Source organism: Stegodyphus dumicola, chromosome 5 (genome assembly GCF_044657685.1).
Source record: "Stegodyphus dumicola isolate Sdum_Otavi_A_Nest chromosome 5, ASM4465768v1".
Lineage (NCBI taxonomy): Eukaryota > Metazoa > Arthropoda > Arachnida > Araneae > Eresidae > Stegodyphus > Stegodyphus dumicola.
The window spans coordinates 66,675,807-66,694,226 of record NC_140772.1 but is presented as its reverse complement, the minus strand read 5'-3'; the positions used below and the strand labels follow the sequence as shown (position 1 = coordinate 66,694,226).

Genomic DNA, 18,420 nt, shown 5'->3' with positions numbered 1-18,420 from the left:
CTCTAGAAGTTATAACACCCCTCAAGATAATTCTTTCAGAGGCAATGCCTTTGAAGATCCTATAATAACAACATCGGAACATAATTTAACATCTTCATTAAATATAACTTCTTTAATGCTACCACCTCTTAACTCTTTGAGGGGCAGAAAAAGGCAATTAACTTTTTCAGAAAAACTTTTTGTTTTATTTACTATATCAGGTGTTATAATGAAATTATTTGTGACAATTGCACATATTCTGAATTGTCATGCATCTTGCATGACAAAAAATGACCACTTCTGGTGGTTAGTGTCAGTGACTACCACCCACAGAATACATCCCTACAAATCAATCTCTATGGTACTCATGGAAACATTTTTTTCTTTTTCAAGCAGAGTGCACATTGTCATGATGATGTCTTCGATGTCTGATGCTTATTTTCTTGAAGATAAATTGCTACATCAACTACTGGCTTATATTTCTTTATTGCCATCTAGTGAATTACAAGGGAACTTCAGAAACAGTCAGTCTTGAAAACCACTCACACGAATGAGTAAGACGTTCAATAGAAAAGGTGGTTACTGTAGGTAACCACCGCCCTTCAAAGAGTTAAGGCCGAAATCATCTGGACCTGCAAACAGTCATCTTAGCAAGGTTCACTATATTTCAATCATTTACATTTTATGATGATCACTTTTCTAAATGTCACATATTTGCTAATCAAAGTTATTTTCATATCTGGCACCAGGTTTTCCTCTAACTAGATCCAGTTTTCAAATTCTTCGTTTATGGTAAGTTCAGAATAAAATAAATAAATAAATAAAGCTGAAATATTTTTCATACCAACTTTTATAAATATCACTCAGCACATCAAAACATAAATTAAGAAAAATATAAAAATCTGAAGACACAAATGCTGAATTATGCAGAAAAAATGGTAATGCAAATTTGATCAGATGTCTGAGAATAAAATGTTCACATATAAAACATATTGGTATAGATACAAAATTAATTATAAGTTACTCTTTTATATGTGTCCTTAAAATAATAAATTGTTTTGAACAAGATGCTCTTAAAAAAAGCTAATACAGTCAAAAGTCGTTAATCCGGATTCGTTGGGACTTCGGCGATTCCGGATTATCGATTTTTCCGGATTATAGATAATCAGTTTAAATCTGGTAAGATGGCATGCAGAAATTACAAAATTAAAAATATGAAACCTTAATTTACAAAATAAAGAACAATTATGATCTAAAGGTTATCAAAATTTACAAAAAAAAGCTTAATATTTATTTGTTTACTTTATTAAACATTACTTTCAATGTAAGTTGTTTAAGTTGCTTCGTTTTTTATGTTATAATACATTCTCTTTAATTCTATAAACAGACATAATTTCTTGTTCAGTTACAAAGTTCCGCTGTTTAAGTCCTATAATTGCTGTGTCGAGAATACGGACTAATTTGTCAATCGAAATTTTTTCGTTTTCAATAACCTCTGTCACTTTCTTCGCTATCGGAAGCGAATTATAATGACGAGGCATTTGATTTAAATCATATCAAAGACGAGATGAAATACTACATTGAGTAAGCAATTATAAGCCAAATAAAATAAAAACATCTGCTCTTAAGATAAGGATAGTGCTGATAGATCAACTTCCAATTCATTGCACGCCGCCGCGGCGTTAAAGATAAACAAAGTTTAGATAAACAAACGTTAAAGTTTAGATAAACAAAAGATATGCTTTTATCCATTTTTTGCAGCAATTCCACTTTTTGTTTAATGGACTCCGAAAGATACTTTCGCTTTGTATATCCTTTACATATTAGTAAATATATATCGGAAATTCTATTTGACATAATCGAAAGTTCAAGCTTACTTTTATAAAATTGCTCTAACAGTCTGCAAAAAATAATAATCCGGATCCAATTCGAAGATTAAGGAACAACGCAATCTGCAACATTAACGGAAATAGATAATTAGATAATTTTAGCTTAGCTTATCCCGTCCGTAATACATTAAACGCGCATTCGTAAACGTATTTTGCGCACGCGCACACGCGAATTCGCAGCGGTAAAAGTCTTACGCGCGGCGCGTAATAGTTTTTCTAAGAGGCGCTCCACAGGTTTTTCTTTTCTCAATTAAAGATTCCATTTCAATAAAATATATTAAATAAAACCAATAAAATTACCTTGACTTCTTTTATTGATCAAGTCTGTCACCAGTTGTTCAAGATTTGCAAGAACTAACCATTCTCCTTTCTCCTAATACACTTAAAATAAAATAATTTTACATCCAATATTCCAAAGTGTCATGTTTATTTTCAAAATCCGTAGAACTACAACAAAGATCAGGAGGTTGCCACTCTTACAATGGCTTACAATGGCAAACTATGAAAGAAAGATAACAACCGAGGCTTGGTTCTAACACACAGTTCCATCTGCTCAACTTTTTTGTTTCAAGTTTTAAATTTATTTCATATATTAAAAACTGATTCAAATGTTATAAACTATCACATTAACTTTTTATACTGCACAGTGTTTTATATTTTATGAACAACATCCCAAATAACTTTTCATACTGCACACAAAATTTTATATTTTATGAACAACATCCCAAATTTTTAAGATTTCAGACTCGAAGATGCTAAAACAGGAAATGCAGAATTACAAATGAATTAAAATTATGCACATCATCATCAATTTTTTAAATAAATACTATAACATATTAATTTCATATTATTCATAAAGGCAAATTAGGTTAAGTTATTTGAACATGGCAAAGTACACGAGGGATGCCTGAGGGGTGGAACGTCTTCATGAAGGACCTTTTAAGAGTAGTCAGCTTGTATTCACATTACACACGAGGAAAACAAAGAGAACTAACCATGCAACTAGCCTGTTCATCTGGGTTTAAATGTCTGAACCCATGACAAAACTACTAGCATTCAGCAGACTTTTAAGTACTCAGTCACTGGTAACACTCTATTCATAAAGGGAGGAAAAAAAAAAAGACTTTGTGGATTTAAAAAAACCTCTTTTTTATTAAATTAATATATATACAGGGAGTCTCATAAATTTCGCCAAAGTTTAAAAAACATACAAAATTAACAAACTGGCACATCAGAGTGCAGCTTAAATCTAAAGACTTAATACAGATGAGATTTCTTAACATAGAGTACATTTTAATTTAAATTCTCACCAGCAAATAGCATTGTTAGCAACATATTATAAGAAAGAATAAGAAAGATTAATATTAAATGGCATTTGTTCATTTGTATTAATGAGTTATGTCAAATAAATTCACTTTTGTGTTAAGTTTCTGGATGCAAACTACATGTGGTATGCCAATCTGTTGATTTTGTAAGCTTTTTTTTTTTTTTAATGAATCTTAAATTCTTGGACTTCGACATATAGCTAATACTTCAATGTTTCTTTCTGTTTAAATAAAAGCAATTTTTATACAAGTTTTTTTACAGACAATAAAATGTAGACATGTATTTAAAATTGAATGGCTATTTGGAATTGGAAGACTATTACATACCAAATAAAACATTCTGTAAAAGTCAGAAATTTCAAGAGAAAATAGATCTTTATCTATGGGTAAAAATCCAAGAGGAAAATCCAACAAAGTAGCATTTCCATACACACCTTCTCTTTCAAGGACCTTCTCACATTTATACAGCTAAAATGAAATATGATTATAATTAAAAGCTCCTCATTTATAAAACTAAAATCAAATATGATTATAATTAAAACTCACAGAACAAATTACCCTCGACACCCCCAAAAAGAGGTAATTACCTAAACAACAGCAACAACTCACCAAGTTTATTTAATGCTTAAATTCCTAAAAAACAAGTCAACTACCTCTCTTTAAAAGTAACATTATTTAAAAGAACAAAAATTTACCTTAAAATAAGATTACATACCATTTAATGAATCACTTTTTCATAATTTGATCAGTGTTATTATTTGCTCACACATGCCACTGATGCTGCATCAAAATTATGCATATAAAACAAAAATCTTAATACATAAGCCACACTGCTTTGTATTAAAATATTTGTAATTAAAAAAAAACTTTTATGTCCTAAATACATGTAATGCAAGGGCATGAAATTATTTGCAAAAGACAATAGATTTTCTGTTTATGAGCAAAACAATTTCTCGGTAGCAGGACTATTGCAAAAAATCTGTCAAGTTAGAGAAGAAATTAGCTTATTTTAATATGAGGTGCCAATAAATACCTCACTAATTTATTATGGCAAAATATTTAGGGCTTCATAGCGAGTTTTCTGGGGAAAACTATCTTTTATTTACATAGCACATGTCAAAAAGCATATTTAATATATTTAGCTGCCAGGAAATTGAATCCCAGATACACTATTAGGATCCAATGCCTCTAATATTGGCTTCTAGTGACTGAATAGAATGAAAAAAAAATTACGTTTCTAAAATGGTTTTAAAATTTAGCTTACCAACAATCATTTTTATCAAGAATTATATTTTTTCAGAAATTTTATGTATATTTCCAGGTGTACATGCAATTTTTACGTAAATTTATAGGCTAGACACATCATTCAGTTTTGAACTTGATAATCTGCCCTTATTCTCTGATAAAATGCCCATGATAAACTATATAAGAAAGAATAAACTATATACGAAAGTATGATAGTTAAATGTTTTTTACAACAAACTAAAAATTTTTATGTACACAGCTTTGAGCTGTTTTTATTGGAAGGACACACAGTCAGGAGCAGTTTTTTAACAATTACTTTTAAATACCTTATCTATACCATAATTTGCTGTTTATGTCATCACAAAAGTACAAATATATATATATATATATATATATATATATATAACGACTGTTTTATATATATATATATATATATATATATAACGACTGTTTTATATGTAGCAAAATATATATATATATTTTGCTACATATAAAACAGTCGTTTTTGATTTCCAACCACTTACAAAAGACTATTGATTTCAGTCTTTTTTGCTATTGCCACAAGAAATATTTTTTTAAAAAAATAATTTTCACTTCATGCGTTGCATCTGAGACACTTTAAAATTTTTCCAAAATGATAAATTGGGATGCTCTTCTGCATAGTATTTCGGATGGATTTTACACAGTCCACAGCAAGATTATGTTCTATCACCTGCATAATAATTCCATGTCACATCTTCTTCATGCTAGTGTAACAATTACACATATCAATATTTTTTCCTTATATTCTTTTAGGAAAACCAAAGTGATGACATTGCATTGGTATATATAATAACTACTACAGTTACTCAATACTCGCATACCATTTGAGTTTTTAAAGTCACAAGCTAACTTGGATACCACTGTTGAAACTATGCCTCTGGCCTCAGAGTAACGTAACTTTTTTCTCTGCTTTTCTTCCCATGTACAGAATGATCTGTTTTAGCTTCAATAAACATCACAGAATTGCAAACACTCAGCATCAGCATAACTTGGCACTGTTACTTCTGTTCATGTACACCAAGGATGTCAAACTCGCAGCCCGCGGGCCGCATGCGGCCCACAACAAATATTTTTGCGGCCCGGCCAATATATTGGCAAATAATAATATATAATAATAAAATAACATATCGACGAAGAAAAAATTTTAAATGTTTACTGCTAAGTAATTAATGATAATTTATTCAGTGTTGTTAGATTACTCACAGCGAGCTGACACACACACTACTTAAATTACAAATGCAAGTAAGTAGCTTGCATTCAGCTACCTTCGGCTTTTGGGGAACACGTGCACTCAGAATTTGTACGCATCCCCCGATAGCTGAATATAGCCAAACTCATGGTCTTAGTTTTCCAATCATAGTTTTGTATGATATATTGGTGCATGCATGTGCATGCACTTGCTTTATTATTAATTATTACTTAATTCATATTGTTACGGATTTCATAGTTTTTTATTTATTAGTCCAAAGGGATTTGAATCCCGAAGGACTATTAGTTTCGTTTTGGCATTTTGCGTCGGACGGATAAATGTCGGTATACTTTTCAAACTGTTGCCATAAAATGTTAGAGTCCTGCATTATATTTGAAGAAATTAAATAATGAAAATCTGCGTAAATGTATGTATATTTCTCACATTGTCATAAAATAACGGTACATAGAGTCATCGAATTTTGAATAACGTAATCCTCCAACGAATATGAGCATGTGGAAGACCAAATTTGAAATTTGAAATTTGTTTTATGATCGATTTCCTATTTTTTAAAACTTTGACGAATTTTTGATTAACAAACTCAAGGATTTCAAAGCGAGCAATGGCAACGTTGTGCAGAAAAAACATTTTTATCTCCAGCGCGTTTTGGACGTAATTTAAAATCTGAAACATTTCAGATTTTTTTTTTTTTTTAATTTAGAATTGTAATTAGATTTGCTTCATGTTGCCTTAGCAACGCAGACAATTTTTTAAAAGACAGCTGCGTTGGAAGGTTAAAAATAGAACAGCGCGTGCATTTAATACCTAATAAATAAATATCTCGTAATTGCTGTTGCCATCCACAAAAATCCAGATATTTATAGATGTTTCCAGTATATTCGAGAAATTAATTATAAAGCTTATAAAAGCCAAGAACAAACAACTCATTTCAGTAGTAGCTGTAGTTCTAGCGAACTGTTTGTTTACTTAATGCTGTGATTGATTCGTAGCGATTCCACTGTGAGAAAAAATTAGTTTCTCTGTTTTGAATTGATTTTTGCTAAATGTTTGACATTTTGTGATATTGTTAGAATATTTTTGAAGAAATATTTCAGCATTTTGATTTATCTCTTGTGGAAAGAATAAATTTTTGTTAACTTTTTAACGTTAACCGTGTTTATTCCAGCCCTTTGTATTCAGTATGTCTATATAAAAACCAAGTGGTAGTAAAATTAAACGAAAAAGTGCTGACAAACATAGAATATTTTAAGTAAAATGGAAATTAGAATATTTTTGCTGTGAAATAAAAGACAAAATAATCTGCTTGATATGTAATAATACTATTAATGTACCAGAGTTATATAATATTAAACGTCATTACGAACAACACAAATCGAAATATAACAATTACGAAGGATTAATGAAAGAAGAAAAGTTGAAAGAGCTCAAGTTAGGAGTGAAAAAGCAACAGTCCATGTTTAGTAAAGTATTGCAAGAAAGTGAAGCGGCGGTACATGCAAGCTATGTCTTGTCCGATTTGATAGCTAAACATTCGAAGCCTTTTACTGACGGTGATTTCATCAAGGAATGCCTAATGAAAGCTGGAGAAATTGTTTGTCCTGGAAATGTGAAGGCTTTTCAATCAATTTCATTGTCTCGAAATACAGTTGCAGAAAGAGTTACTGATTTAGCCGCAAATTTAAGTGATCAGATCAAAGCAAAATCACCTAGTTTCGAAAGTTTCTCCATTGCCTGTGACGAGAGCACGGATATTAGTGGCAAAGCTCAATTAGCAGTGTTTCTTCGTTCTTGTGACAAGAATTTTAACATTTTTGAGAACTGGAACTAATACCGATGCCTGGTACTACGAAGATATATTTACTTGTGTTTTTGGACTTCTGCAGAAATACAATCTACCTTTGGGTAAATTAAATTCTGTAGCTACAGATGGCGCTCCATCAATGACTGGGAAAAACAAGGGCTTTGTAGCATTACTAAGAAAAAAAACTTAGTGAAATTAATGGTTCAAACATTCATCATATGCATTGTATTATACATCAAGAAGTTCTATGCACGAAAGTAATAAATATGGAGAATGTTTTGTCATATATAAAAAAAAGTTATAAATTTTATAAGATCTCGAGGTTTAAATCAGCGTCAATTCACTGCTTTCTTAAGTGAGTTAGGTAGTGAATATTCGGGTTTGTCCTACTATACCGAGGTACATTGGTTATCTTGCTCCAAGATTCTCAAACAATTCTGGAATTTGAAAGAAGAAATATGTCAGTTTTTAAAAACGAAAAATCAAGATGTAAGTTTGTTTTACGATCCAATATGGATACAAGATTTATCTTTCTTGGTTGATATAACCAAACACTTAACCGATTTAAATTTATTGTTACAAGGAAAAGATCATATCATTACAAACATGTTTGACATAATTAAAGCATTCAAATGTCAACTAGTTCTTTGGGAAAAACAACTTAAAAATGAAGATTTGACGCACTTCCCGACGTGCAGCATGAAGAAATCAAGTTTAGATGATACTTGTTCGTATCAAAAATACGCAGAAAAAATTGCAAATTTAACAACTGAATTTGAAACGAGGTTTAATGATTTTAGTTCCCTCGAAGACATTTTTTTTTTGTTTTCTTTTATTTTATGTTTATTTCTTTTATTTTATTTTTATGTTTATTGAGTTTCTCAATAAGTATTGATTCAGCCATATGCAAATGGAGGTGATCGAGATTCAATGCAACTCAAATTTGAAAGCAAAATTCATTGAAGTGGGCGTGCCTGAATTTTACAAATATTTACCAGCCAGGTTTGAAAATACTCGAAAATTCGCATATGAAATTATTTCCATGTTTGGTAGCACTTATCGGTGCGAGCAGTTATTTTCAGTCATGAAAGGTAATAAGTCTCCTATTAGAAACCGTATTAATGATGCTCACCTCGGGTCAGCATTGAAAGTTATCACTGCAAACAAAATTTCTCCCGAAATAGGAAAGATAATAGCAGAGAAGAGATGTCAAGTATCAGGACGTAAACATTAAATTTTTCTTGTTCTTTTCTATATAAATATATATATATGTTTATTATTGTATTATTCAAAATAAATCTACATTTCTATGAATACTGATTTTTTTTTTTCTTTTTTTTTTTTTTTTTTTTTTTTTTTTTTTTTTTTTGCGGCCCGCCTAAAGTTAAACCTTGTTTGTTTGGCCCAAGTGTACTTATGAGTTTGACATCCCTGATGTACACAGTGATCAGTTTTCACTTAAAAACATAAGAGCATTATTCAAATTCAGTCACAAAGTACAGCTTGATAAAATACAAACTTATGCATTCAGAAATAAAAAAAGTATCAAATATTGTAAAAGCAGTAAATTCCAAAATGGCAACATATTTCTTGACTTGATAAATGGGATCATGTCATTCACAATCAACAAATACTTTTACAATATAGAAATTTATTATAAATTAATATACAGTTTTGTAATCATAATTAATCCAATAACCTGGCTCATATAAATGCAGTACATTTTATAGAAGATACAAATATCGAATATACAATACCATTCTGGGTACAAAGATAATGCAATATTTTTTCACATTCCCTATGCTAAGGCCAGCATTAATATGATCAGAAATTACTTGTGTCTTTTGAATGCTTGGTCTGATAATATATACACATCTAAAACATTAATAAAGAAAAAAATATTAGTTACATTAAATATTAAGTAAAATTTGCAATAGTTTCAAATTGTTAACAATTTATTAACACTTTTTGATAGTTTCCTGCTACAAACAATGAAAATAACTACTAAAGGCCCGTGTCTCTACAAGAAAGACATATCTTCGGACATCTGTGGTAGTCAATATACATAGGGAACCATATCTCTGGCATGTCGGATACTGCAGCACCTGCACCAGGAATTGTGATCACTGTATATGACAGGATACACTATTGCATACATACTTTGTGACAGCTAATGAAATGAGTATGGAAATCACTTGTCTGAAAAGCAATGGTGGCTGAATCTTACTGATGTTGCAAACTTACATATGTTGCAAACTGTGTGGAGTTTTTGTTATTTAACAAACTTAAGATGACATATTTATTTTGGATCTTAGATACAAGTGATTTGTTTTTGTAAACTACAGAGCAATTGCATTTTTTTCCTCATTTGTTAGCATTAATTAAATCTGGTAGAATACATTTTTTCCTCTTTTAAGAAGATTGTTCTGTTGCATTGTTCTGTTCTGACAAGTCTGACAAACAAGAAAAGCTTAATTTAATATATGTGATTTTTCAACTTTTGGACTAAGTTCAGATAGCCCGATCACTTGGCGCATTTACCTAAATATTTAAATCTTCTATGAACCGGCAGATTGCGAGTTCGAATCCAGCTAAGCTATTTTCTGATTGTTTTTAAACTGAAAATAATAATTTTATTGTTTCTGTAATTAACAGAGTTATGTTAATATAAATATTACTAAAATTTTTACATGTAACATATAATAATTTTATTATTATACATAAATTATTACTTACATTTTTATTCTGTATAAATTTTATAACAATTATTTCCATAATAATTTTATATTACATAAATATAATTATTAGATTTTTACATTATTATATATAAAGTAATAAAATTAGTTTTTACTCTTTCATGAACTTAAAATGATGCATTATGAATCTACTAATTATCACTAATGTATGTTACATTTTATGTTTTATATAAAGCATTGATTTATTTTCTTTTATATATAAATGAATGATAATATCTATATATGCATTACATTTCATAATTAATTGCTTTAATGCTTCATTATTATTATTTTTAATTTACAATTTTTATTTATTTTCTGTACTTTTCATAAAATTTAGCTTTGAAAACCAAAGGTATTGAAACTTTGCATAATATTATGCTTTTTTGGAGACCAGTGAATGTCTCCTATTAGATATAAATCAGCTCATCAGCTTTCTCCGATTGGCTCAGTAGCTCACAGCAACTCGCACACAAAGTCATCCTATATAGACAAAATGGTGTAAGGCAATATGTCTATCAAGAAGACTTTACTGCGTTGCTGACCAATTTTGTCTCCTTGTATAGACTGACCTTTAGTAGCATTTTGTAATCTATAAGTACAATAACTTTTTAACATATACATATAAAATACAAGTGTGTTCTAATTTATTATTTTTAGATGAGATTAAAGAATTGCATTAGCTTTTTAAGAAATGGTCGTTAAACCTGAAACAATTCCTATCATAAATTTCCATCAGGAACTGATATACAAATGTCAGTATTTAACAAAATAAAAATATTTTGACATTTATCTTTAACATATTATCTTGTTAATAATATAACAAATCAAATTAATAAACTAAAAGCCTTTTGTTTTGCCACATGATGTATATGTTTTCATTTCAATTAATATTTTTTAAAATTTAATGATTTAAAAATATATTAATATTTTTTTGAACCAGACTAATATTAAACAGGAAAACAGTTACAGAACACAGCTTAGCATAAAAAGAAAGGCAATGAATATATAAATTAAATGCTAAAAGCTTTATTTAAAAAAAAATACATGTACTACCTTGACATATCTGTCACATCTTAAAAATTAAAGCATGTAGGATAGTTATAAAATTCAACTTCCTCTTCTTACTTTAAACTTTTTTGTTACTTTTGTTGTTTCTATAATGAAGCCTATTCAAATAGTGCCACGGCAAAGATAACATGCCCAGCAATCAACAAAATGTTATTGTTGTAGAGGTTGGATCTCGTAAACATGACCCCAATTTTTAACAATCAGCAAGGATGGCTGGACAATAAAAAATGCGTGCAGTTGGTCAATTCGAGTCTAGGCAGTTATCACAGTTTCTGTATGTTTTTTTTTTACCCTCTCTGTCAATTTTCAATTCTTTGTGATAGCCAGTTCAAAGCCTGACCATAGTTTTAATTATAAGTTGATTTCCAATGATGTTATGCAGCCGATGCTTTATTGGAATTGAATGTTCCTTTAATCTGTATTCGGCCACTGCATTTGCATCTGAGAAGGTGACATTTATGTAGTTATGTGTCTGTGTTCAGTACTAAAAATTTCTTTATAACGTAAAATCTTTTGATTTATCTCAAAGTCAATAGGCTGTTAAAAAATTAAATTTTAACTAATAAAATACTAGACATTTCATTTCATATCTTTGTACATTTTTTGTTTCTGACTTTTTAGGCAATTGTAACCAGTAGAATAAACCAGTTTTCTTTACAGAATCCTTCATGATGACACTTCCTTTTTGGTAGATAACATTTAAATGACCTGATATAACTAAACAATTAAATTAAGTATGAAAACAAGCAAATTTACCTGTCAGATTAATAAACAAACAATGTAAAATCAAACAAATATACCATTATGACTTCAATAAATATAAAACAGGAAATCCAAAAATTTGTCATTCAATTTTGTCAAAATTTGTCTGGCAATTTTAATGTCACAGTCACTGTATCCCCATGACCTCACAAAAAATTTTAAATTAGAGGCAAAAATTAAAGGTGCAGGTGAGAATATGGTAACTATGCTGGATATGAATATACTAGCTGAATATGGTAACTATATTATAGCTGTACTGTAAGTAACTTAATTTAAAATTCAAACTAATATACACAATAAAATATTACATTGCAAAATAAGTTGCTTATTATATTTACTAAATATTGATTATATTATCTCCTAATATTAATTTTAGAAGTATCTAAAAAGAGTGAACCCATAGGTAGTAAGTTTAATTCCGAAAATTGTTTTAAAGTAACTTGAATGTAAATTGTTAAAAATGTTTTACGGGGACTTGAATTAAATCATGAATAACAAAATTTCAATAGGGAAAAGAAATGAAATTAAAAGCAAGTAATCATTGCCATTGACATATATATATATCTATGTGTAACAACAATATAACAAAACGAAATGCAATAAAAATTTAAAGAATTAAAAAATATTTACTCACTGTGGAGTGTTTCCAGGAGTGGATCCAGGTTCTAATTTATATACTTTTTCTACTTCACACGTCTAAGAAAGAAAAGAAAAAAGTAAACAAAAACCCTAACGAGTGAATACATGAAGTGTACAGTAAGTTAGATGGTTCAAATGACATACAGTCAAAAGTCATTAATTCGGACACCCATAATTCGGAATGATCTATAATCCGGACCTCAAAACTAAAAACTTTCTGCGCATGCGCCGCGTTGACACATGCGCATAGGCATTTACGCGTGCACGTAAGACCTTTTACGACTGTGCATATGAGTGTGCGCAAGTGCAGAATACGTTTTTGCGTGCGCGTTTTATGTATAATGGACGTATAAGCTAAAATTATCTAATTATCTATTTCAGTTAATGTTGATGATTGCGTTGTTCCTTAATTTTCGAATTGGATCCGGCTTATTATTTTTTGCAGACTGTAAGAGCAATTTTATAAAAGTAAGCTTAAACTTTCGATTATATCAAATAGAATTTCCGATATATATTTGTTAATATGTAAAGGATCTAAAGCGAAACTATGTTTTGAAATCAGAAATCTGTTTATCAATTTCACGCTGCTCAGCGGGGGGAACGCTGCAGTGGGCACGTAATGAATTGGAAGTTGATCTGTCAGCACTATCCTTATCTTCAGCGCAGATGTTTTTATTTTATTTGGCTTATAATTCCTTACCAAATGTAGTATTTCATCTTGATATGCTCCGTTTTTGATATGATTTAAAACAAGTTCCTCGTCATTATAATTCACTTCGGATAGCGAAGAAAGTGACAGAGGTTATTGAAAACGAAAAAATTTCGATTGACAAATTAGTCGGTGTTCTCGACACAGCAATTATAGGACTTGAACGGCGGAACTTTGTAACTGAACAAGAAATTATGTCTGTTTAATAGAATTAAAGAGAAAGTATTATCACATGAAACGAAGCAAAACTTAAACAACTTAGATTGAAAGAAATGTTTAATAAAGTAAACAAATAAATATTAAGCTTTTTCTTTTTGCAAATTTTGATACCCTTTAGATCATAATTGTTCTTTATTTCATAAATTACGGTTTCAAATTTTTAATTTTAGAATTTCTGCATGCCATCTTATGAGATTTAAACTGATAATCTATAATCCGGAAAAATCAATAATCCGGAATCACCGAAGTCCCGACGAGTCCGGATTAACGACTTTTGACTGTACATATACTTTTGGTACATTCCTTTTATATAAAGAACATAAAAGAAATAGGTACTTCCTGATTATCTGCACCCAGCACAAAAAGTTGCCACTCATTGGTGACTTTAATGAATTAGTGAAAAATACTTGTTTGGCTATCTATACATGCGATATGATTGAGTTATGTTTTCATCACAAATATAACTAATTTCAAATATGTGCTTAACCTTCCCAGCAATAATTAAAAAAAAAAAAAAAAAAAAGATCTCTCTTCAAAAGCAAGGATTCTAACTGAAAAATCATGCTGGATACTAAAGTGTATTTTAAGTCAATAGTGTGATCTATCTATTCAGTCAGTCAGTAGTAAAAGATGTTCAAACTTTGCAAATATTGCATATAAAAGTGAACTTTTTATTTAAATAATTAAATTAAAATTAATATTTTATTTACATACATTTTGGTTAGTGATATCTATCTAAAAATTATATTATTTACACTACCCACCAACTGTGAGAAGCTGCATGCCAAAAAATTAGTTATCATTAAAAAAACAATTGTAACTGGATGTCGATATTCCATATTTAACGAAGACATGCAGATTTTTTTTGAACACACTTTATATAGACTGAAGTGCCACTAAGTAAGGAATAGACATTGATATGCAAATTTTATAACACTGTGCAGCATCTGTGCTCACATGAGGAAGTTGTGGTAAATGCACATACAGCTAGCACTATGGTTGTTGTTAATCACTCATTTCAATTGCCAGTATGGGTAAAATTTCTGATTTAGACAGCTTCAATCCTGGACAGATAATAGGCACTCGACGCATGGGCCACTGAATTTCCAAAATCCTCAGTGGGCTAGGATTTTCAAGGTCGACAATGTCAAGAGTATACCGAGAATATACGGATGGTGGTAAAAAGAATTAGCCATCGGGCAAATTGCAAAGGACAATTAACCTAGAACAAGCATGGTGTGAGATGGCTTATCCGTATTGTACAAAGTCAATGAAGCCAAACACAAGCTAAAATTACTACCCAGCTGAATCAGAGTGACAGTCGTAGTCAGTAAAAGGATCGTGCAATGCTCGCTTCACTGTATGGGCTTTGGAAGCCATAGACCCACAAGAGTACCTTTGCTGAATGTATGCCATCGAACTGCACTTCTTGCCTGGGCAAGAAAATTCAGAAAATAGACTCTGGTGGACTTGAAATGAGCAGCAAGGAGTGACGAGTCTCAATTCCGACAAATTAATACCAATGGAAGGCTGAGAATATGTTGTCAGACTCATGAAGCCATGAACCGTGTATGGCAGATTGAAACTGTACAAGGCCATGCTGGCTTAATCATGGTATGGGATGTTTTCTCTTCGCAGTGTTTGGGATCTTTGATACTTGTACCAACCTCCCTCCCTATGATTCGGTATGTAGAGTTACTGGGCAATCATCTCCACCTATTTATGTTGTGCTGTCATTCACATGGAAATGGAGTATCCCAGCAAGATAACTGCAACATTCACAGGTCTCAATTGGATGAGCGTTCTTCTAACTTCTCTGTTATAAACTGGTTACTTAAAAGCCTGACTTAAATTATACTGAGCATCGTCATTTTAATTTGACGCCTTCCCAGACATTTTGCCAAATTTTTATTGATTTCCTTCTCTTTAAGCATCTTTTCTAACAATCAGAAATTTGTCTCAATACGCAAACCAATGCTCCGACTAGTTTCTACATGCTTTATCTGCTAACTTGTCAACCTTTCCAAAATATGCCTATGAGGGTTTACTTGATCTGGTAAAAGTTAAATAGTTCCAAACTCTCTGACAGACGTGAAGCAAATTATTGCTATGTCTGAAAGTAACTATAATATCAGACAAAGGTTTAAATAAGCCTCTTATTTAAAAAGTTCTTATACGACAACGAAAAATAAAATTGTTTTATTTCAATGTTATTTTTAAGTATAATTTCAATATATTACTATTATTTTAGTGAAATTTATCAACGTTACAATGTTTTAAAAACAACAGTCAAAAAATTCCCAGATCTCGGAATTAAAAACTTTTTACAGAAACTGATCTTAAAATCGCCAAATTCAGAAGGTAAAAAGTTGTTTAAGAGTTCTTAGAAAAAATGAATTCTGAAATGCTTATGTTTAATTTCTTGCTAAGAAACTCCAGTATCCCACCATCCATATTAGAAATAGGAACAAATTATAACTCATGAACCCATTCAAAAATAACCATATACAGGGTTCGTACACATTTCTGCACATGGAAATTAAGTACTTTTAAGGACTCTTAAGGAGCATTAATGAAAAAAATTAAGGACCTATCAGCAAATAGGAGCTAAATAATTAAATTCAATCAGCTTATATCTGAACTTCACTTTTATAATAAAGTTCTAAGAATAAAAATAGATCCGTAAGTAGGATGCATTCTTATTAAACAAAATTTAATAAACATAATAAATTTGAGAATAAAACCCACTTTATAAAATTTATCAAGTAGCATTAAATATTTTAAATGTATAATAGTTGGACATATTTGAAAGAAAATTAGGGACATATTATTGACAGCTTTATGCTGATTTTTTCTTTTATGTCTCATTTTGTCATGTACTTACTAACAGAGACTAGAGGTTTAATAAATAGTAGGTAAATTTTATGTCAAATGGCATAGGTTAAAATGAGAAATAAAATCATAATCAGTATTATTCGTAACAGAAGATTAGCTGTTGCTAGGGCTGCTGCTTGCCGAGAGAGAGACCCGTTGATCAGAAAAATCCTGAAAGCCTGATGTAGTTTTGAGATTGGCAAGTTTTGAAAGTTACTTGTACTCCATCTGTCTGACGCAGTTAGTGTTATAGCTCCATGTAGAAATCCTGGCATTGTCAGTTAGTTAATATACACTCTTTTGCAAATAAAAATGAAGCACCATGAAGGAAGTAGTTGTTTTTGATGAAATTGAATATGTGTATAGCTCATACACAATAAAATGATTAAAAAATCAAGGTCATAGTGCCTGTTCACGGTTCACAATCACTCATTGAGTGTTCAAATTAGTAGTTGGTCGAACCGCTCCTGGCGGCAAGGCATGTTTGAATTCATCGAGGCAAGGAATGGTAGAAGTTCCTAATCATCCTGCGACACATTCTGCCAGGCATTCATCAGTTGTCACTTCATTTCTGCGATATTTTGTGATGCCCGAATCTGGCAGCCTACTATGTCCTAGACATGCTTGATTGGTAAAAGGGCTGGTGACCTTGCTGGCCAAGGAAGAGTATCAACTACATGGAGACAGTCCAGAGTATGCTAGCGGTATGTGGCCTGGCATTATCTTGTTGGTAAATGGCCCCAGGATTACGTGACATGAAGGGTAATGCAATCGGCCGCAGGATGGTATCAACATATCGTTGTGCTGTTAAAGATGTATGAAGGATGACTAAAGATGACTTGCTGTCATAAGAAATAGTGTGTCCCACACCATCACACCAGGGGTTATGGCTGTATGCCTTTGTAAAACGAAGGCTGATTGGGACTGCTGGCCCCATCCTCTCCAGACATGAACACGGTTGTCATCTTCTTCAAGAGTGAAGCAGGATTCATCGCTGAACACTATACGATGTCAGCCTGATGGCAGCCATGATGATCGGCTATGACACCACTCCAGACGACTCAGCCAATGTTGTGGGGTCAAAGGCAAACATCTTAAAGCCTCTGTGAGAGTAACCCCACCTCAGACAAACGCCGTGAGATGGTGGACGGTACCACAGGAGGTAGAGACGTAGCTGCAGTGCGTTAAATAGTTGACAATGATATTGTTGTGATGGTTCGGGCCTGACGAACAATCATCCTATCTGGCCTTGCATTAGTGCTACTTGGCCTTCCAGTGTCTTCATTTAGTTGGCAATTTCCTTGTAGCAACCATTGCTGCCAGAATCGTTGCACAGCAGTGTCTATACGCTGCAGGCGGCGACCTGTTGCTCAGTATGACCACCCAGCTTCATGCAACCCTACAATGCGACCACGTTCGAAGTCAATTAGTTGTCTTAAGATCTTTGATATCGTCGTAATAGCATCTTTAGTTGCTTCTTTACGGAATTACAATGACAGCAAAGATAAATTTTCCGCCTCTGATACTGGTTTTATACTTTGCGAATTGCACACTATAAATGTGCGCTATAATCGCAATTCCTGTTCATTTGCCTTGGCACTTTGGTCATTTGCATGTTCAATCAAGATGTTTTTGCATACCGAATTTCGTGCCGTCACAGAAGACATTTTTGGTGCTTCGATTTTTTTGCAAAAGAGTGTATTTTAAGGTTCCAATAAGCCATTAATGCAGCCGAGGTGATAAATTGCTTTGTATGTATTATTTTAAGTCTCATTAGATGCAAAGAATAAATTTACAATAGTTTTTACACTTTTTGTGCTGTATCTTGTGGCCACAGTAATGATTAATGAAAAGCAATAACTTTCTTTAATGTGCAGAGATAACTTTTAAAGGTGAGGAGTTAGTTATTAAATAATTAAA

At 31.4% G+C, this 18,420-nt stretch overlaps 1 protein-coding gene across 3 annotated transcripts in view; it reads right to left on the bottom strand.

Moving 5' to 3' along the window:
* Positions 1-18,420, bottom strand: part of LOC118197547 (vacuolar protein sorting-associated protein 33B-like) — a 77,785-nt gene that overhangs the window by 46,927 nt on the left and 12,438 nt on the right. For all 3 annotated transcript variants that reach the window (XR_015041133.1, XR_004759620.2, XM_035369074.2), the window contains exons 3-5: positions 12,694-12,755; positions 9,249-9,366; positions 3,521-3,661 (exon numbers count right to left, since the gene is read on the bottom strand). Coding sequence is in view for 1 of the 3 variants with exons in the window: in XM_035369074.2 (XP_035224965.1) it covers positions 3,521-3,661; positions 9,249-9,366; positions 12,694-12,755 (321 nt within the window). In the remaining 2 variants the exon portion in view is untranslated. The remainder of the gene's footprint in view (positions 1-3,520; positions 3,662-9,248; positions 9,367-12,693; positions 12,756-18,420) is intronic.